This window comes from Bos grunniens, chromosome 5 (assembly GCF_055505025.1).
Source record: "Bos grunniens cultivar Pamir isolate PY7600 chromosome 5, Bosgru_T2T1.0, whole genome shotgun sequence".
Lineage (NCBI taxonomy): Eukaryota > Metazoa > Chordata > Mammalia > Artiodactyla > Bovidae > Bos > Bos grunniens.
In genome coordinates this window covers 106,829,672-106,851,988 of record NC_141169.1, presented here as the reverse complement: position 1 = coordinate 106,851,988, position 22,317 = coordinate 106,829,672, and the positions used below count along the sequence as shown (strand labels likewise).

The 22,317-nt window shown below is 44.7% G+C and overlaps 1 protein-coding gene across 1 annotated transcript; it reads right to left on the bottom strand.

Moving 5' to 3' along the window:
- Positions 1–1,982: 1,982 nt before the first annotated feature.
- On the bottom strand, positions 1,983–21,985 carry AKAP3 (A-kinase anchoring protein 3). Its single transcript, XM_086402356.1, has 4 exons — positions 21,852–21,985; positions 17,172–17,267; positions 9,986–12,310; positions 1,983–2,360 (listed from the first exon to the last, which is right to left on the bottom strand). Exons 2-4 carry the CDS (start codon positions 17,265–17,267, stop codon positions 2,205–2,207), a joined length of 2,577 nt encoding a protein of 858 aa, XP_086258482.1. The 5' UTR covers positions 21,852–21,985; the 3' UTR covers positions 1,983–2,204.
- Between the last annotated feature and the right edge of the window lie 332 nt (positions 21,986–22,317).

The following is a 22,317-nucleotide window of genomic DNA, read 5'->3' as shown; positions in this document are numbered from 1 at the left end:
GAGACACAGCAGGACCTAGGAATTCAGACAAGATCATGGAGGTCAGATGCTCTCGCCCCCTGTTAGTCTTGCTTCATTTATGGTTGACTTCATTCTGAAGAGAAGCTCTGCCCAGAAGTTAAGATGACCACTATCTTCCCATCAAAAGTAGCAGTCTTCCTGCTCGGAGGAAAGTCTCAGAAGTAATTGGATTTGAACCCATCACTGCGCCTGAGATATTGGGGTCCTCCAGTTGGCCAGCCGGGATTACAAGCCCACAGTGTGGTGGTGGCAATACCATGACTGATGCTTCTCTAAGACCATGTGGAGCCGGGGATGACAGGTTTCCCGAAGGTCGGAAGATGAGCAAGCTACTGGATGTGTCCACTCATCCACCACCTGCCCTTCTAGTCTGCCTATGTGAACTCACAGTTTGTATATCGTTGTAATTACAGTACAGATAAATGTGTGCAAAAGAAACTCAAGATCATAACATCAGAAAGAGCCTGGGATATATACCTGGCTTCATAGTTTTCTCACTGTGTCATAGTCCATGAAGGGAGGCATTGGGTGATTGAAGCCACTGGGTTTGGGTGAGATCACCTGGGGAAGATGACTGAGAACAGTGGAGGGTCAAGAGGGTGAACTCCTGGGAGAGAGAAACATGTAAGGGGTTGAGTAGAGCCCCAGAGACATGCAGAAAAATAGGAAACCTAGAAACCAGAGGAGGAAGTTTCTAGAAGGAAGGATGGAGAATGTAAAATTGCTGGAGAACATATAATCCAGAAAGTGCTTCTAAAGCGGGGTGATATGGACATTAAGTCAGAGCAGTGTCCTAACAGGTGACTTGTCCCACGTCTTCTATCTGGAGAGGTACAGGACTGGCCACTGAACCCAGGTCCTCTGGACCTTTTTGGACCCCGAGAGTCTGCAACCAAGGATAAAGGTGAGATGGACAGTTCTGGGGAGAATAGGACAAGGAGCCAGGTCCTGGTAGCCTAATTTAAAGGATTCAGATTGGATATTGAAAAGTACGTGCATGGTTACAAAGGGCTGAAATAACTCTTGACAAACTGTGGCTTATTTAGGGACCCCTTTAAAGCAGGGAAGTCACAAGTCATGGATGGGTCGATGGGAAGTGTGTATCCATAGACAACAGGCCCACCAGTGTTTGGCTGGGCTCTCAGGCAGGCAGTATTTTTACTCTGCTACACTGGACTGGACTGGACTCTTTCATTCCTGAGACTGCTTCTCCTTGCTGTCCCATTGGGGCTTCCCAGGTCTCGAACCGACTAATTGGAAAAGACCCTGATGCTGGGAAAGATTGAAGGCGGGAGGAGAAGGGGACAAACAGAGGATGCGATGGTTGGATGGCATCACCGACTCAACGGACACGAGTTTAGGTAAACTCCAGGAGTTGGTGATGGACAGGGAGGCTTGACGTGCTACAGTCCATGGGGTTGCAAAGAGTCAGACACGACTGAGCAACTGAACTGACTAGGTCTCGCTAGGAGTAAAGAACTGGCCTGCAAACACAGGCGACATGACGAGACATGGGTTTGATCTCTGGGTCGGGAAGGTCCCCTGGAGTAGGAAATAGCAACCCACTCCGGGATTCTTGCCTGGGAAATCCCATGGACAGAGAAGCCTGGTGAGCTATATGTGGTTGCAAGAGTCAGACATGACTGTAGTGACTTGGCATGCATGCAAAAGGTTAAATAATAAAGGACATTCTCCTTGAAGAGACTTAATTGACCATATTTGTGGCTCAGATGGTAAAGCATCTGCCTGCAATGCGGAAGATCCAGGTTTGATCCCTGGGTCAGGAAGATCCCCCTGGAGAAGGAAATGGCAACCCACTCCAGTACTCTTCCTGGAGAATTCCATGGACTGAGGAGCCTGGTGGGCTACAGTCCATGGAGTCACAAAGAGTCGGACACGACTGAGTGATTTAGCACACAGGCATTGGTCGCACTGGATCCCAAGGAAACCAGACACTCGGAGCCATTTATCTGTAATTTTTACTTTACGTCCTTGCTCGCATGGACAAGAATATCTGCAAAATCCAGGGACTAGCGCACGATGACGTGTCTTAGATGTGAGTGGTATGAAGATAATGTTGGGGCTCTGTGAGGAGGCGGGAGAGGGGGGCCGCGGCAGTGAGGACGAAGGGAGGGGCGAGGGCGGGGCCCACTGCGGGAAAGAGGGGCGGCGGCGGGCCCCCATCACAGGTTCACCATCAGCCAGTCCAGCAGCTGCAGCCGTGTGACGTTGCCCACCGCCTCGTCCAGCTGTCGCTCCTTCTCGTACCGCAGCACCGACTGTAGAACCTCACCTACGCTGCGCCCCTTTTCCACGGCAGCTGCCGAGAGCTGAAGTAGCTGAGGGAGGAAAAGAAAGCGGAAGTCGAGGAGGCAGAGCATCCCACAGAGGGTCCGGCGGGGCCTTCAAGGCCAGAGAGCTGGGGGAGGTCCCTGGCCGCAGGACGGCCTCCAGGGAGGTGCTGAGACTACTTCCAAAACTGAGACACTCGCTGGCTTGTCTGACAAAAGAAAGTGGGTTCCATCGCCCTTCATTTAAACGACAACCCCCTGCCCGTGATATGGAAGATGTCCCATAAAGACTAAAACTTTCTGCTTCCAGTGGCTGTTTGGTCAATGGTGTTCATGCCTTCTAAGGATTCTGAAGTTCTTAAGCTCACTGTAACATCATAAAATGGGCTCCCATCACCGCCCAGAGACCAACACAGACAGGAGAGAAAGAGCCATAGGACAATGTAGATGCTGCTTTCTCAGCCCTGTAGGCCAGAGAGCCCTGGGATGATACAGCAGGAAGGTGACTCAAAGATGCATTCAACCCCCATGAAAATGTTGCCCTGAGAGGTGACGGTTGTCAGTAATACAGTGCCAGAAATCAGCGGAGGCACTGCTCATACCCAAGTCTCTGAACCCTATGTTTAATCCTCTTCCCAGGCATAAAATGAGAAAAGCCCAAGCAAGTATCCTCATATGAGCCCAGTATACTGCCATTCATCTGGAATCCGTGTGGCAACAAAGGAACCAGCTTTCCATTTTGTGCGTTCTGCAACTGACTCTATGAGAAGTTCAAAGGGCAGATTAACAGGCCAAATATCAGGTGTTTTTTCAGGGGAAATTTCAGGCAGAGACTGAAGTGCATAAGGATACTCTTGAAACAGATGGAAAGACAAGTCTCTGCAAAGAGGAGACAGAATGAAGACTCATTTTACAGCTGGTCACCGTACAGTTAAACATGGTCATTGTACAGCTAAACAATAATACCAAATCCAAAATGAAGACTAAATAGATGGAGATGAGTAAGGAAACACAGGAAAACCAAAGACACAACAATAGAAATTAACGGTATTGAACAGTGTAAGAGATAGAATAAGCCTCCTTCAAAAAGATTGAGAAAATAAGCAGAGTTCAGGGGCCTGTGGGACAGTTCCAGAGGGTTTTACATTTATGTCCTTAGAGAATGAAAAGGGTAGTGCAGAAATATATTTAAAGAAATAATGCATGAAAGCTTCCCCAATTTTCTAACAGACATACAGACAAACTCAAGAAGCATAGTGAACTTGAAATATGATGAACCCCCGTAATTCACAAGACCTATCACCATCAAATTGCTGAAAACTAATACTTTGGCCACCTGCTGCGAAGAGCTGACTCATTTGAAAAGACCCTGATGCTGGGAAAGATTGAGGGCAGGAGGAGAAGGGGACAACAGAGGATGAGATGGTTGGATGGCATCACCGACTCAATGGACATGAGTTTGGGTAAACTCCGGGAGTTGGTGATAGACAGGGAGGCCTGGCGTGCTGTGGTCCATGGGCTCGCAGAGTCGGACACAACTGAGCGACTGAACTGAACTGAAAGAAAAAGAGGAAAAGATCTAAAAGTGGCCAGTGACAAATGGCACATTATACATGAGGGAACAACAGTGCCAATGACAGCGAATTTCTCATCAAAAACCACAGAGGACAGAGGAGTGAAACAGCACTTTTTAAGCACTAAAAGAAAAGAACCATCAAACCAGAATTCTATGTCCAGCAAACATATGCCTCAGGAATGAAGGTCAAATAAAACTTCAGATTAAATTAAGATAATTCATCGCGAGAAAAGTGCATTCTGTTTCCTTGCACAGAAGGAAAATGGTATCAGAAGGAAACTGGGAAGATGAGGAGCAAACCAACAACAACAGAAATGGTAAAAATCTCAGGATAAATGATGAACGATTTGCCTCCATTCTTTAAAATATGTTTTATGGTTGAAAGCAAAAATAATATTGCCTAAGGATTTTAGGCAATAAAATTAAATAGATTTTAGGCAGCTAATTTTAAATTAGGCTGTGGTTTTTCCTGTGGTGTATGGATGTGAGAGTTGGACTGTGAAGAAGGCTGAACGCCAAAGAATTGATGCTTTTGAACTGTGGTGTTGGGGAAGACTCTTGAGAATCCCTTGGACTGCGAGGAGATCCAACCAGTCCATTCTGAAGGAGATCAGCCCTGGGATTTCTTTGCAAGGAATGATGCTAAAGCTGAAACTCCAGTACTTTGGCTACCTCATGCGAAGAGTTGACTCATTGGAAAAGACTCTGATGCTGGGAGGGATTGGGGGCAGGAGAAGGGGATGACAGAGGATGAGATGGCTGGATGGCATCACTGACTCGAGGGACGTGAGTTTGAGTGAACTCCGGGAGTTGGTGATGGACAGGGAGGCCTGGCGTGCTGCGATTCATGGGGTCGCAAAGAGTCAGACACGACTGAGCGACTGAACTGAACTGAACTGAACTGAGGCAGCTAATTACATAAAATAACAGCAGTCTCAGGCAGAAGGATGAAGGGCCCCATAGGGCAGGAAGATTTCTACATTCTAGCCTAAGTGGTCACGGTTGACTCTAAGTAGACTCTGACAAGTTAAGTACATGGATTGTGGTGCCCAGAGAAACCACTAAAAAACTACACAAAGAGATATAGCAAAACCCAACAGATGGATTACAATGGAAGACTGAAAAATGTTTAAAAATAATTCAAAAGAAGACAATAAAAGGAAAAACAAAAAGGAAAAGCAGACTAAACATAACTAGCTGTTCAATCCCTGGGTTGGGAAGATCCCTTGGAGAAGGAAATGGCACCCCACCCCAGTATTCTTGCCTGTGGGGTCGCAAACAGCTGGACAACGACTGAGTGACTAACACTTTCACTTTCACTTGGCCTTTCCCTGCTAAACTCCCCTCCCTTCCCAGCTGTGACAACAAAATACGTCTCCAGGCATTGCCAAATGTCCCTTAGGGGCAAAACTGCCTCCAGTAGAGGACAGTGGAGTTAGGCAAAGATTTATTTGATATGACATCGCAAGTACAAGCAATGAAGGTAAAAACTAAACTAGATGTCATTGTTAAGAACTTCTGCTCTTTGAAACACTCCATTAAGTAAAAAAAAAATAAGCTCCAGACTGACAGAAAGTATTTGCAAAATATATATATCCGGTGAAGGACTTGTATCCAGAATACATCAAGAATTCTTGTAACTTTCTAACAACCCAGTCAAAGTACGGGCAAAAGATTTACAATTTACATAGACAACTCACCAAAGATTATATATGAATGGCTAATCAGCACATAAAAAGATGCTCAACATCTTTAGTCATTTTAATGTATGTATGTCAAATTAAATCCACAATCAAAAACCACTATAACAGTTATAATTAAAAACAGAACATAATCCATCAACAGAATGTTGATGAGGATATGGAGAAATTGAAATCAATGAAATTGCTGGTAGGAATATAAAATGGTACAGCTTCTTTGGAAAACAGTTGAACAGTTTCTTAAGAAATTATACTTACCATAAAATGCAGCAGTTACACTCCTTGTCAACCAAGAGAAGTGAAAATATATATCCATACAAAGACTTGTATGTGACTGTTCATAGAGGCATTAATCATAATAGCAAAATAATGGAAATAACCCCAATGTCTCTTAATTGGTGAATCAATAGAGAAAACATATACAATGAAATTCTATTCATCAATAAAAGGAATGAACTGCTGATACATACTGCAACATGGATAAACCTCAAAAACCTTATGCTAATAGTCGAGAGCCAGATGTAAAAAGCTACATACTTTACGACTCCATTATTTTCTAAAATGAAAGGCAAATCTGTAATGATAGAAAGCAGGTTGATGATTACCAGTGGCTGGGGGTGAAACTGAGAAACATAGCCTAGAAAATTCTGAGACAGAGAAAAAGGAGTGTCTAGTCCTATCAATATTAAGACATATGACAGAATTACAATAATTAAAGTAATATGCTATTAAAATAGTATTAAACTGGTAAGAACAGATGAATGACTCAATGGAATAGAACAGAAAGCTTAGGGAAAAAACAAAGACATATAGGTATCTGGAAAAAAATAAGACTGAATTCCTATGTCACACCTTGTATAAAAATGAATTTGAAGTGGACCAAAGCCTTAAACATTTAAAAAAAAATCATAACTGTGCTAGGAGAAAGGACACAGGGGGAAGTTTTGTTACTATCTTGTAGTGGAGAATGTTTTCCAAAATATGACACAAAATCTAGGAAAAATAAAAGATGAACTATCATATTTGACCATGTAAACATTTAAAATAATACTTCATGGCAAAAGCAACAAAACGAAACATCAATCAAAAATCAAATGATTAAAAAAATCATATCTAATATCACAAAGACTATTTTCTTTGTATTATGTAAAACTCTCACAGATCCATAAGAAAAATACCAACAACCTGGCAGAAAAAAAAGGGCAGAGTTTACAAACAAATGATTCATCCATGAAAAAGGAAATTCAAAAACGGCTCTTAGGAACTTCCCTGGTGGCCCAGTGGCTAAGACACTGAGCTCCCTAGGCAGCGAACCTGGGTTCAATTCCTTGTCTGGGAACTAGATTCCAGATGCCACAACTAAAGGTTCACAAAAAGGGCTCAGTGCAGCCAAATACATATTTTTAAAAAACAAAAATGGCTCTTAAACACATGAAAAGATATTCACCATCATTCCTAAAAAGATAAGTGCAAAGTAAGGCAACACTTGGCAAAGACCAAAAGTTTGGCATGGACTGTAGGTTAGTTGCTATGTGGGAAACAGGTGCTCTCATTTTCTTTTAATAGGTGTGCAAATTGGTGTACCCTGGAGAGAGAAATGGCAACCCGTTCCAGTATTCCTGCCTGGGAAATCCCAGGGACAGAGGAGCCTGGTGGGCTACAGTCCATGGGGTCGCAAAGATTCAGACACGACTTAGCAACTGAACAACAAATATGTATTAACTTGTATGCTGCATAAGCATTTTTGGAAAGATAAACAAGAAATTGATCAGAATGGTTTTCTCCAGGGAGGGCAATGGAATGGGGAGATAAAAATGAGAAAAAGTCCTTAATTTTAATTGTGCATCTTTTTTTGTGTGTGCCTTTGGATTTTGAAGTATGTACACATTACCTATTCAAAAATGGATACAGGGACGTCCATGGAGGTCCAATGGTTAAGACTCCTCACTGTCAGTACAGGGGGCCTGGGTTCCAGCCCTGGCCAGGGAACCATGATCCTACATGCTGCAGGGTGTCACCAACAGTTTTTTTAAAATGGATACAAATTTGTTTAAAGGAATTGGGCTCATGGGTATGCTGGTATTGCCAGATTTAATCACCAGCATTAGCATGAAAATAGTTGCCTATATTAAGTCTCTTTCCAAAAAAAATTTCGCAACTCATATTTACATAGTTTCTTTGATGTATACGCCATCCAACTTTTCTTAAAAATATGCTGCTGCTCAGGACAAATCTACTCACTAGGTGACATTTGCATGTGCTGTTGGTCATGTTTCCCACTCTTTTCCTTTAAGAAAATGTGTGTGTGTGTGTGTGTGTGTGTGTAGAAGGAAGCCTGCAAGTCTATTGTCTCATTCTAGAGAATTGTAGCATAGACATTCTAATTCAAAATAATCTAGAATGTATTATGATTGTTACATAGGATGAGGTAGACTTAAAAGATGGTGTCAGAACAAAGCCTGTTTCACATACTGTACATGTGAAAGCTATGCTTCTTTTTAGATTTTTTCATTAGTCTAAAGCTTTCCTCAATATTGGCTCCTCTGCTAATTGCAACTTATGAAAATAATTTGGTGGCTCAGAGAGTAAAGAATCTGCCTGCCATGCAGGAGACCTGGGTTGGATCCCAGGTTTAGGGAGATCCCCTGGAGAAGGGAATGGCAACTCACTCCAATATTCTTGCCTGGAGAATCCCATGGATAGAGCAGCCTGGCAGGCTAGAGTCCATGGGGTCACAAAGAGTCAGAAACGACTGAGTGACTAAGCACACACACACAAAATAATTTGTTTTACAGACTGGAAAAACTGTGAACAGACAGAACTTGCCAAGCAAGTACTCTTAGGGGTAAATCTAAGATTGGATCTCCATGTTCTGTCCTCTGGCCCAACATGGAACAGGCACACAGATCAACTGGAGGTTTTGCTAAAGGTTCTGATTCTGTAGGTCAGGAGTGGAGCCTGAGGTTCTGCACTGGCCAACACTGTTGGTGCACAGACACGCAAGGAACAAGCCTACAGAGTACTGTTGCTGCAAAAGGAGCAAGTCGACAGGAGAGACAGTTTCTCATTTAGGCTGAGTGTAGCCTATTCTGTGTGCAGTACAGTCCTGTGTCTTCCTGGTCATCAGATACACCAAGTAACCCAGTTATAAGCGCTACTAACCCCATGCATCAAACAGAGAAAGCCTCTTCCTCCATATCCTCTGGTTTCTAAGAAGACGGATGCTTTTTATAATAACCCCAGCCTCTGGTGCCACCTCCTATTACTTAATTAGTAAATGCCATTGTTCTACTTCTCTTAATTGAGAGGAAGTAATGTTGAGAAAACAACAACAACAACAACCCTGAGAGAGAGAAAGAGAGAGAGACTGTGTATATTGTGGGGGTGGTCTCTCAATTCCCCTTCATTAGCATGGAGCACCAACTACGTAAAGAAAAGCTTCCCAGACTCAAAATTTCCCTTCCATGAGCAGTTTTGAGGCCTAAATTGGGAGAAGAAAGGAGGCAGAAAGCACACTTACCTTTATCAGTAACAACAATAATAAGCTGATTTTCTGTCTGCCTTATTCTTTAGTCTTACTTATCAATTGATTCGGAACTTAGGGTGAGGGGAAGCTGCTACTGCTAAGTCGCTTCAGTCGTGTCCGACTCTGTGCGACCCCATAGACGGCGGCCCACCAGGCTCCCCCGTCCCTGGGATTCTCCAGGCAAGAACACTGGAGTGGGTTGCCATTTCCTTCTCCAATGCATGAAAGTGAAAAGTGAAAGTGAAGTCGCTCAGTCGTGTCTGACTCTTCTCGACTCCATGGTCTGCAGCCTACCAAGCTCCTCCGTCCATGGGATTTTCCAGGCAAGAGTACTGGAGTGGGGTGCCATTGCCTTCTCCACGGTTGAGGGGAAGAGGGATGCTATTTATTGAATCCCTTCAAATCCCTAATGGCTCCTAGATCACCAGCAAAGAGAGGTATGATAGGCTTGAAAACACTATGAATCTAAACCCTTTGCCCCCAGCCAACACATCCCCAGGATGCTTCCCAGCATCTCCTTCTCATTCTTTGGGCAAAGCTGTCCTACCCAGAGTTCAGTCTGAGCCCAGGCCTTACTCTGATCCTTTCACCAACTCACTTGGAGGCTCCTTATTTGTGCATTCCCATCTAGATACACAGAAAGAAAGAGAAAAAAAACGTGTATATCTTCTTTTCCCTTTGATACACCTCTTATTGGGAAAAATCTAGTTTTAATTTACTCATTGGCTAGGCTATGAGTTTTGAGCTTCAAATGTTTACTGTTCCCATCCTACCCTTCTTGGAGCTATCTTCCCATTTAGAAAGAAAAAGTACTTAAAACCCTCATTAACCCTAATCAATCTTCCTCAAAGCCCTGGCTCTACCGCCTTACCTTCTCCTGGATTCCTTCGTCATCACCCGCAAAGTACAGAATGGGGACGTTGAGCTCAGAGGCGGCCACCCACTGAAGAACGGCTTGGAGCTGCTTGTTCTGCACGGTGTCAGTCAGGTTGTGGTTGCTGACGATCACTTTGGGCGCTGTGCACCCTTCTGGGGGCTGTGCTGATAGACTCCTCAGTTCGTTGTGGATAGCCTGATAGGCATTCTGTAGGAGTGTCTCTGCAGTCCCTGTGCCCTTGGTGGACAAACACTCATATAAACTCTCTGGGAAGGCTGATGTTGGCCTGCTGGCATCCCCAGACTTGTCGTCTCCCAGTTCTGCCAACGGAGAGTCGCAGGACTTGGCAATGATGAGACACAACTTCATCACTGAGTCCATCAGATGGTCTACCATCTGCCCGTTCATGTGGCCATCAAGTTTGTTAGCCACCATCTTGGTGAGCCCTGCAAAAGCACCCCCAGTCTCATCACATTCATTTAATTTGGCAGGAGAAGGGGTGACGGGTCTTTCACACTGGGGGCTGTTGTCTTCCTTGGTTGCTTTGGGATCACAGCTATGGTCGCTCTTGAAAATGGTCTCACTGAGCAAGTTCCGGATAAAGTTGAAGAAAACGCTCATTAGGTCCTTCTTCTCCACTTCTTCTGGGTCAGCTCCCACTTGGGGAGACCGGAGGCTGGACTCATGGGAAACGGCTGGAGACTTAGTGGGATACAGGTTGGAGGTGCCAGCAGCTTCGAGAAAGCTCTGTGCATCCATGTTTCCTCCCTGGGCCAGGTGGTACTGGATCAGAAGTAAGGCAGACACAAGCAGGTCCTTGGCCCAGGAGTCTGAGTCGCACATAAAATTCTCAGGTTTTTCTGGGCATTGCATAGGGAGGCTGAAGTTGCAGGGGTCAAAAGGGAACCCCAGGGGAAAGTCCGGCACAGGTTTATACTGTCTTTTGGGAGTGATGAAGGGTGAGCCCTGGAGGCATGCAGATATGCCTTCCTTCTGCTGGCTGTTGTGCCACAGGGTCAGCCCCTCTTTGATAATGTGTTCCCCCAGAGTTTCCACACAGGACTTCTCGGGTTTGGGCGTGGGGGTGCATACTCTCTCCCTCACTTTACCTTCTGATTTCATGGAGGCGAAGTTGACGTTTCGGTGTTTAGGGTCACCCATCCCTTTCATAGAGACGAGGGAGTAACTTTCAGACTTATCCTTGGTTTTCCTGACTGTCTCAGGGGGTTTCTTGGCAAATATCACCGAATAGAGTTTCCCCAGCATGGCGTCCATGATGTCCGTGGCCTTCTGGCTTCCATGAGAGAAGAAGCTTCTTTTCACGGCCGAGACAAAGTCCGTGTCCGTCATGAGGGTCCCCGTGACGTTGTGGAGGTTCTTCATGAAGGAGTCGATGAGGTCGGAGACCACCTCTTTGGCGTGCTTGATCAGGACCTTCTTCAGCACGATGGTGGCAATGGTCGTGTCCTTCACCTGGATCTTCAGGGTCTTCATGATGGAGACCATCATGTCGGACACCACACTGTTGGCATAGGTCATGATCCCTTGACTGATGGAAGCTGTGAAGTCATCGGGCCTTTCATACCCTCTGAACATCTTTCTCTCCGCCGGTAAGGTCCTTCCTCCCTCTTTGGCATCACCCGCGTTACGAGATTCGAATACTTCCTTGTAGAAGAAAGACTTCTTAGAGCTAGGCCTGTCGTCTGGACCCCTGCCTCCCTTGTTGCTTTCCTTGATCTTCAAAGTGCTTTTGTATTTTAAATTTGGGGGACTCTGTAATGTCCCCGAGGCTCTGTCACCAGAGCCCGGAGCCTTATCTGATGGGGTGTTTTTGGAGCAGGCAGTGACGGTCTCATTCACCAGCTCCGACGCCACCTTGCTCAGGCTCTTGTTGGGTGGAGGCTCATCCCCCATGTACACTGATTGGTGGACACACCTGTTTTCAGAGCCGTCAATCTTCTCGTTGATCTCCTTGCGGGCCATGGCGATGACAAGATTTGTGAGGCGGTTGGCGTAGAAGGAGACTTCATCTACGGAGCTCCCATTGCAGGTGGGGCCCTGGTGTGGGTTCTCTCTGTGACTCATCTCAAAATGCAGCCTCCCTGGACTTCCCCTGGAGGTGGTGTTGTAATAGTCCACGCAGAAACCTTTGCGTGGGTCTCCTGAGCTGACCATTTCCCTGCCGAGCGATGATTCTCCGGGCTTGAACCTAATGTCTTGGAATCCTGCTGTGCTTTTTTCCAGGTCTCTGCGGAGCCAGCTGAGCACTCTGATGGGATCGTGTGAGGCTTCCTTAAAAATAGACAAGGATTCATCCGACTATAACAAAGTAAAGACACAGGATATTCAGGACAACCTCAAAGAGCAGTCACAAAAATGGTCGCCCCTCTCACGTCTCAACTCCTCCATCAACCCAACAGATGGAAGCAACATTTACTGAGTGCTTACTATATATCAGCCTTCCCTAGTGGCTATCAGTAAACAATCCGCCTGCAATGCAGGAGACCAGAGTTCAACCCCTGGGTTGGGAAGATCCCCTAGAGAAGAAAATAGCAACCCATTTCAGTAATCTTGCCTGGGAAATCCCATGGACAGAGGAGCCTAGAGGGCTACAGTCCATGAGGTTGCAAGAGTTGGACACGACTGACTGACTAAACCACCACCACCACCTACTATATATCAGGCACTGTTCTGAGTACTTTAAAACTAGGACCTCATTTAATATTATTCTGTGTGTGCACATGTGTGCTCAGTTCATGTCTGACTCTACCAGCCCATGGACAGTAGCCCACCAGGCTCCTCTGCCTGGATTTCCCAGGCAAGATTATTGGAGTGTGTTGTCATTTCTTCCTCCAGCGGATCTTCCTAACCCAGGCATTGAACTCGCATCTCCTGCATCTCCTGCATTGGCAGGCAGACTACCACAGAGCCACCTAGAAAGCCACTATTATTCTGGCAATAAACTTAAATGCTGCTGCTGCTGCTGCTGCTAAGTCGCTTCAGTCATGTCCGACTCTGTGCGACCCCATAGATGGCAGCCCAACAGGCTCCCCCGTCCCTGGGATTCTCCAGGCAAGAATACTGGAGTGGGTTGCCATTTCCTTCTCCAGTGCATGAAAGTGAAAAGTGAAAGTGAAGTCGCTCAGTCGTGTCCGACTCTAGCGATCCCATGGACTGCAGCCTACCAGCCTCCTCCATCCATGGGATTTTCCAGGCAAGAGTACTGGAGTGGGGCTAGCTTTCTTATTATCCACATTTTAACAGAAGAGGAAATTGAAGAACTGAGGGATTAAGTTAGTTACTTACCAGAGGTTACACAGCTAATCACTGATGGAGGAGGAGTTCCAATTGGACCAGTGACTCCTGGGCCCTTGCTCTCAACCACTGTACTGTGTCACCTCTAACAACATAGATCCTTAAGATCTGACAATCATCAGCTACAGAGTTCCAATTTGCACTAAATCAGATTTTTCATGTATTGCTATTCATTACTATTTTTATGGTTGATCTGTTTTATTTAGGTCTCTTATGACAAGTATAGGGCTTCCCTGGTGGCTCAGACAGTAAAGAATCTGCCTGCAATGATGGAGACCTGGGTTCGATTGCTGAGTCAGGGAGATTCCTCTGGAGAATGGAATGGCAACCGACTCCAGTATTCTTGCTCGGAGAATCTCGTGGACAGAAGAGCCTGGCAGGGTACAGTCCATGGGGTTACAAAGAGTTGGACACGACTGAGTGACTAACACTTTCACTTTCATTACAAGTATAGTTTTCAAAATATCAGAAAATTCAAGGACTGTGGTGCATAATTAATCACTTTGCCGGGCTACACAAGCACAATCTTGATATGCTCAGTGGCTTCCAGTGGACTACTGGGGATGCTTTAGATTAAGAATCTGATTTGTAAATAAGGAATTAATATCTGTGGGACAATTGATTAGTTTTGAGTGAATGCAGAGTCTTTGGTGGATGCTAGCTGTGCTAAGCATATGCATATGTTTATATGTTGACCTAATTTATAATCTTCACTTGAACATAGGCTAAAATAAGAATGTATGTGAAAGTGTCCTGCTGCTGCTGCTGCTGCTAAGTCGCTTCAGTCATGTCCGACTCTATGCGACTCCATAGACGGCAGCCCACCAGGCTCCCCAATCCCTGGGATTCTCCAGGCAAGAACACTGGAGTGGGTTGCATTTCCTTCTCCAATGCAGGAAAGTGAAAAGTGAAAGTGAAGTCGCTCAGTCGTGTCTGACTCTTAGCGACCCCATGGACTGCAGCCTACCAGGCTCCTCCGCCCATGGGATTTTCCAGGCAAGAGTACTGGAGTGGGGTGCCATTGCCTTCTCCAGTGAAAGTGTCCTATTTACCATCAAATCTAAGGGATCACTGTAACTACTGGAGTTACATCTCTCTGAGGATAACCACAAGTACTGCTCATCTTTAAAGAATAATTTGGTATTTTAAAAGGGGAAACGGGGAGGTGGTGGGGATTGGGAGATTGAGATTGACACATATACACTACTGGTAGTATGTGTAAAATAGACAACTGATGGGCACATACTAAACAGCACAGGGAACTCTACTTAATGCTCTGTGGTGACCTAATGGGAAGAAAATCCAAAAGGGAGAGGATGTGTGTGTGTGTGTGTGTGTCTGTGTGTATATATATGCACTAAGTGCTAAGTCACTTCAGTCTCGTCCGACTCTTTGCAACCCTAAGGACTGTAGCCCTCTAGGCTCCTCTGTCCATGCGAGTCTCGAGGCAAGAATACTGGAGTGGGTGGCCATTTCCTCCTCCAGGGGGATCTTCCCCACCCAGGGATTGAACTCACGTCTCTTGTGTCTCCTGCACTGGGAGGCAGGTTCTTTACCACTAGCGCCACCTGGGAAGCTCTGTATACATACACACACACACACACACACACACACACACACACACACACACACACACACACACATATATGCAGCATCTCACAGCTAGCGCATGCTGGGGGCCAGGATTCAAATCCAGTTCAAACTCTGAAATTGGTTCTCTCCGCCCCTACAGTCAGCAGTCTACTGTAATGTCTGGATGATTTGGGAAGAAGACAAAAGCAGCTGGACCTCTACAGCCTGGTTTAAGCTGCTTGTGGGCCACAGAACTTGGTTCAAAGCCCTCTAAATTATTCTCCTAATTTGAATAATAGCTACTATAGGGAAATTTGTAGAAAACTCTGCACAATCTATAGCATACTCCTCCACGTTTTCTGATTCTGATTCTCTTGGAAATACCTGATAACTCTGAAAACTATAGATAACTGTTAGCAATGCAGTATAATTTTTGTCTACACACATGTTAATTCTGACCAGGAAAGAATGACTGACTTTCTCTCCCACTTTGGAAGATGTCCATTTGGCTTCCATTTGCACAGTTCATTCCAATACTCCTGATCTACATACAGGTCTCTTTTTTCTGGACTTTTCTTAGAACTGCACCATTAATGAATTAAATAAAATCTCATTAATGAGTTCAATAAAATCTTTCACATGAGTCTATTTTATTTTCATGGGAGAGTCATTATTTCACCTTTCTCTGAAAATAATCTTTTAACAGTTTTGCAAATCTTTGTCAAGATGTCCAGCAGATTTTGCTTAACAGAGGTGAAGGTCATCGTGGGAGTACTGTACCCAGTGTGTTCCTTCTTGGCCCCCCTGAGATGGTGTTCTAGGCACCGTTTACATTTTCCTCTCTACTAGTTTAGTTTTTGGTTTTCATTTTTGTCCTTCCACAGCCACCAATCATTGGTGGCAGCAATGCTTGAGAATTTTGGTTTCATTATCTCACCACTTGGTGATTTCTTTAATGGATTAGTGGTTTACAGAGATCTGTTCTCTGTTGGTAAGAGACAACAGAAAACCTACTTGGCTAGTATTTTTTGCTCATCTTAAGGCTCAAATCAGTGTGGAACTTTATGGCCAGTTGGAAGGAGAAGGGTTCTTTAATCTCTGGACAGGTGAGTCTAGTTTTGTATCTCTGACCCTAAGACTCAGCGCAGTGTCTGCACCAGTCATTCACTACTGTCTCTCAAGTCCACGTCTACCCGTTTTGGTCTTGCTTTGTGAGTCTGGAGCTGGACCCTTTAAACATTTCTCCTTGGGTGGCTGGCTTTGTTGGCAGAGGGCACTGGAGGGGCGCTACCTGTTCATCACAGGAGGGAGGGGCTTCCCTTCTGGTCCCCTGTGCCCTCTGGCAAGTGTCTTGAGCGCCACTGGGATGCAGGCTGCTGTCCTGCTGCAGGGCACACTCTCCAAGGAGATCTGAAGCAGCTTTTCTTGAGGGCAAGGGGACTTCGTGAGCCTTAACTTTCTTCCTCATTCACTCTTTCAGCCTAGGGGTAGTAGCTGCTTTCTGCATTTGCTGCTTCTGGATCTCTTATTAGAATCCTCTTTCAAAGCTTTTAGTAGTGAACTTAGTTAAATACCTCTTACTGAGTAGTTTTTTAGTATTAAATTACTGACATGGTTTCCCTTTTCTGACAGGACTCTGACTTAACAGTGCCTGATACTATGTAAGTAAGTGTGGAATAAATGTTTGTTGAAGGATGAGGGAGAACAATATCACTTAGATGAGAGTTTATAATTCTGAGAATTTTGAGGCATCCTACACATCTATAAACTTTGAGGACATTTCTGTTTGAGTCTCTTTCTGTTAGAAGACTAAAGTTTTACAACTGTTGTACATTTTTTTTCATTAACTGTGGTGTATTTCTCGTACTAAGTATCATATTATAGGATTTTTTTACCCCCCAAAATTATACATGGAATTTTTTTGTTCTAAAGGAGTTCATTTTTCCCCCCAAGAATTTCATCTTCAAAAATAAGAGGTGGTGGGGCTTCCCTGGTGGTCTGGTGTTTAAGATACTGCACTTCCACTGCAGGGGGCATGGGTTTGATACCTGGTCAGGGAACTAATTCTTTTTGGTAATTACCCATAATGTTTCGCATAACAAAAATAATAAACCTGCTTGTTGTTGTTGCTTAGTCGCTCAGTCGTGCCCGACTCCTTGCGACCCCATGCTGCAGGCAGCGTGGCCAAAAATATGAAGGAAAAAAAAAGAGGTGGCAGTGGAGAGAATAAGGCTACTCTTAATGGCACGCCACATATTCCTAACTCCATATTTATAAGGAGGCTGACCCTTACCATTTTCCAGTCTTGGGGTTGGCTGTCTCCGGGGGAATAGACGTCAACTTTGCATACTCCATTTTGGCTTTGTAACCAGTCAACCCTATCCGACATCTGGAAGTAGAAAAAAGGAGAAGGATCATCAAAAGGGCTAGTTTCATGGAAGTGAGGAGGAGTAAGACAAATGACTGAGATGAGGAAAACAGGAGTGATGCTCTCCACAGACATCTGTCCTGAGAGTTACTTCAGACCCACTTAACTCTGGACCTCGGCATTCTCAGCTCCAAACCACAGAAAGATTTCCTTAGAACATGTGTCTCTAGTGCAAGACCAGAGGCTGGTGTCTTCTCAGTTCAGTTCAGTTCAGTCGCTCAGTCGTGTGTGACTCTTTGCGACCCCATGAATCGCAGCACGCCAGGCCTCCCTGTCCATCACCAACTCCCAGAGTTCACTCAGACTCACGTCCATCGAGTCAGTGATGCCATCCAGCCATCTCATCCTCTGTCGTCCCTTTCTCCTCCTGCCCCCAATCCCTCCCAGCAACAGCCTCTTCTCCAATGAGTCAACTCTTCGCATGAGGTGGCCAAAGTATTGGAGTTTCAGCTTTAGCATCATTCCTTCCAAAGAAATCCCAGGGCTGATCTCCTTCAGAATGGACTGGTTGGATCTCCTTGCAGTCCAAGGGACTCTCAAGAGTTTTCTCCAACACCACAGTTCAAAATCATCAATTCTTCAGCACTCAGCTTTCTTCACAGTCCAACTCTCACATCCATACATGACCACTGGAAAAATCATAGCCTTGACTAGACAGACCTTTGTTGGCAAACTAATGTCTCTGCTTTTGAATATGTTATCTAGGTTGTTCATAACTTTTCTTCCAAGGAGTAAGCATCTTTTAATTTCATGGCTGCAGTCACCATCTGCAGTGATTTTGGAGCCCACAAAAATAAAGTCTGATACTGTTTCCACTGTTTCCCCATCTATTTCCCATGAAGCGATGTCTTCTAGAGGTGCTTAGTACGGTTTGCTCATGAACGAACCTGAACATATTCTGTGTCCTAGCTTGACCACCCTTTCACATCTTGGATTTTCAGTATATGCTCGAAGCTCAACTTGATCAAAATAGAATTAACTGACTTTTCCCTCTCTGTTCTTGCCCCACCAACTTTTCTAAGTAATGCAGGCTTTGTCGTAATTGATTTCTAGAGGACTAACTTACTTATATTAGCAATAAGTGTAGGATGGCTTCCTTAAGAATAATCCCTCTTCCAGTTAGTCAAAAGTCCTGGGGAATTCTCAGCCTCCATGGTTCCACCAAACTTCTGAATGGCAAGAGAAAGGAGATGTCTTATGCACCATCCAAAGGGCCTTGGAGGTAGTGATGTCCTGGCTGATGTTGGTTTTTTCATAACCCTCCCAACTCTTTGCTCTATTTCTTAATTTCTGTCATGGCACCACCATCTACCTGGTCTTCCAGAAAGCTGATCTTTATTTTACATGTATTCTTCCATCCCAAGCCTTCCTCTAGCTACTGTTTCTCTTTTTTCTTATTTGTAGTCATTTTTCTTGAAATAATTGCTTATGCTTACTGCTTTTACTACTTCCTCTCACCAGTGAGCACCAACTCCTAATCCATGGAGGATTAGACTGTGGGCTTAGTCTCATCGACTTTCTGCAACACTGCATCTTATCTGATAGTTCTTGGAAATGTGACTAATTATCATACTTGCCCACCGATAACCTACAAGTATGAAAAGCTTCTCTTTGCCCTCTTTTGTCAAGTCAGAATTCCATTATCAGGCTTCCTCACCGAAGTTTCCTTTTTTTTTTGCGATAAGTGTTGCTTAGGCCTATATTTCTCGATAAACAAGGAGGAATGAGATGGCCAACTTTTTCTCCTCAGTGCCCCCAAAACATCTTTGTGAATAGATACACATATTTATATCTTATTTTTAACAAATACATTGGCTTAAAATTCTGTCAAAATAAAGTCCAAAAGCGCTTGAAATAAATGGAACATTATTTGTGATTGAATGTCTGGTTAATTGGAAATATTTGTTTTAAAGGACTTTAGGTTTTATTTGTGGAGGGTAGACATCTCCCCCACAAACAAAACCAACACAATGCAAACACAGATTATACACAATTTAAACTTATTTATATGTGGGTTTCCAGGTGGCTCAGTGGTAAAAAAAAAAAAAAAAAATCCGGTTTAATTCCTGGATTGGGAAGATCCTCTGGGGAAGGAAATGGCCACCCACTCTGGTATTTTTGCCTGAGAAATTCCATGGATGGAGGAGCCTGGTGGGCTACAGTCCATGGGGTGGCAAAGAGTTGCACACGACTGAGTGACTGAACAATGACAATAAGTGGGTTTATTATTTTTGTTGCACAAAACATTATGGGTAATTATTAAAAAGAAAATATAAGATCTTTCCAGAGAAGGCAATGGCACCCCACTCCAGTACTCTTGCCTGGAAAATCCCATGGGCGGAGGAGCCTGGTAGGCTGCAGTCCATGGGGTCGCTAGGAGTCGGACACGACTGAGCGACTTCACTTTTCACTTTTCACTTTCATGCACTGGAGAAGGAAATGGCAACCCACTCCAGTGTTCTTGGCTGGAGAATCCCAGGGACGGGGGAGCCTGATGAGCGTCTATGGAGTCGCACAGAGTAGGACACGACTGAAGCAACTTAGCAGCAGCAGCATAAGATCTTTCAAGAGCTACCTATTCATGCTCCCAAAAGGATGTGCAGTTGTTTTTATCCCCCAATCACTAACTTAGGTCACTGATCTGGGGAAAGAGCTTTCACTCTTCCTAATACTGTGATACAATAGATTCCTTGAACAAGCCATGGGTTTTACATTGTGATTAGACCTTAGAAGGATCTTGCTTAAAAACCCTGAATCAACTATTTTAAAATACCGAATCTGAGAGACTAATCCTCAGAGAACCTTATTTCACTGGTTTTAGGGTTTGGAAACAAGTGGATAAAACTTTCTTTTTTCTTTTTAATATTTATTTGACTGCACCAGGTCTTGGGCTTCCCAGGTAACTCAGTGGTAAAGAATCTCCTTGCCAATGTAGGAGCAGAAGGAGGCAGTGGGTTTGATCCCTGGGTTTGGAAGATCTCCTGGAGGAGAGAATGGCAACCCACTACAGTATTCTTGCCTGGAGAATCCCATGGACAGAGGATCCTGGAGGGATGCAGTCCATGGGGTCGCAAAGAGTCAGACACGACTGAGGCGACTGAGTATGCACACGCACACCGGACCTTAGTTGCAGCGTGGGATCTAGTTCCCTGGCCAGGGATTAAACCCAGGCCTCCTGCATTGGGAGCCCAGAATCTTGCCACTGAACCACCAGGAAGTCACAGCATTGAATTTCTTAAAAACTCCTTGGGTGATTCTAACAGACACCTAGAACTGAAAATCCCTGGGCTTATATGGAGAGATCCTCTCTGCAACAGACTCGCCAGCTCCAGAAAGACAATCGTTTATTCTTTGAAACATTTTTTTCTGAGATTTTGTAAGCTTCTTGGTACCTTATTTTAATGTTTTTTTAAACCCCTAACAATGAAGTTTTTACTGTCTATGAAGTTAAACCTTGTTTTGTCTCTCAGCAGCTCATTGTTTTATGTAAATATTCATATGCTTGAATCATCACCATGAATAAAGAAATGGAAGGCACTGTTCCTTGGCCAAAAAAAAAAAAAAAGGCATAGAAACAGGTTGCCTAGACTGTTGACAGTGTGAGTCTCTTAATCTCTGATTTACATTTCATCTTAATGCATGACTTCTAATGGAACATGATGATGTCAATAGGATCTACTGATTTATTTAGGCTACATGCTCAGTTGCTCAGTCGTGTCTGACTCTTTGCAACCCCATGGACTTCAGCCCACCAGGCTTCTCTGTCCATGGGATTTCCCAGGCAAGAACATTGGAGTGGATTGCCATGCCCTCCTCCAGGGGATCTTCCTGACCCAAGGATCGAACCCGCATCTCTTGTGTCTCCTGCATTGGCAGGCAGATTCTTTACCACTAGTGCCACGTGGAAAGCCCTATTTAGGCTATACTGGAGAAGGCAATGGCACCCCACTCCAGTACTCTTGCCTGGAAAATCCATGGACAGAGGAGCCTGATAGGCTGCAGTCCATGGGGTCGCTAAGAGTCAGACACGACTGAGCGACTTCACTTTCACTTTTCACTTTCCTGCATTGGAGAAGGAAATGGCAACCCACTCCAGTGTTCTGGCCTGGAGAATCCCAGGGATGGCGGAGCCTGGTGGACTGCGGTCTATGGGGTCGCACAGTCGGACACGACTGAAGTGACGCAGCAGCAGCAGCAGCACAGTTAAACGGAGAAGACAATGGCACCCCATTCCAGTACTCTTGCCTGGAAAATCCGTGGACAGAGGAGCCTGGTAGGCTGCAGTCCATGGAGTCGCTAAGAGTCGGACACGACTGAGCGACTTCACTTTCACTTTTCACTTTCATGCATTGGAGAAGGAAATGGCAACCCACTCCAGTGTTCTTGCCTGGAGAATCCCAGGGGCGGGGAAGTCTGGTGGGCTGCCGTCTATGGGGTCGTACAGAGTGGGACACAACTGAAGCGACTTAGCAGCAGCAGCAGCACAATTAAAAAGCAGGGATGAAAACGAAGAACAGAAAGTACGGAAGTTGTGTGGTCACTTACTCTTACTGAGGACAGGTTCTGAGATATGAGGAAAGCTCTGGATTAATTTCTTGTTGTCTTCACTATTCCTAAGTTTACCCACTCCTTCCATGAAATATAAGGAATCTGCAATGGAAAGACACAAATAAAAATGACTAATATTACCTCTGAACTTTATTGCTCTCATTACCAAATGATTTTGACCTATTATTTTTCACATATGATACACAAATGATGAGCACAAAATGATATTCACATTCAAAGTACAGATATCATTTTTGCTGTCTCGTGGTTCCTACATGACAATGACCGAGTCATTTCCTAGGCAGGTTGATAAGAAGTCCAGGGGTCCCCAAGGAGAGAGAGGTCTGGAATTCTCAATGAGGAAGAAAGGACAAACTTTTTTCCCCCTCTACATGCCTTAGGATTATGTAACAATAATGTATCCTGCTTGAGGACAGTCTCTGGGAAAAACCTTCTGGCTAAT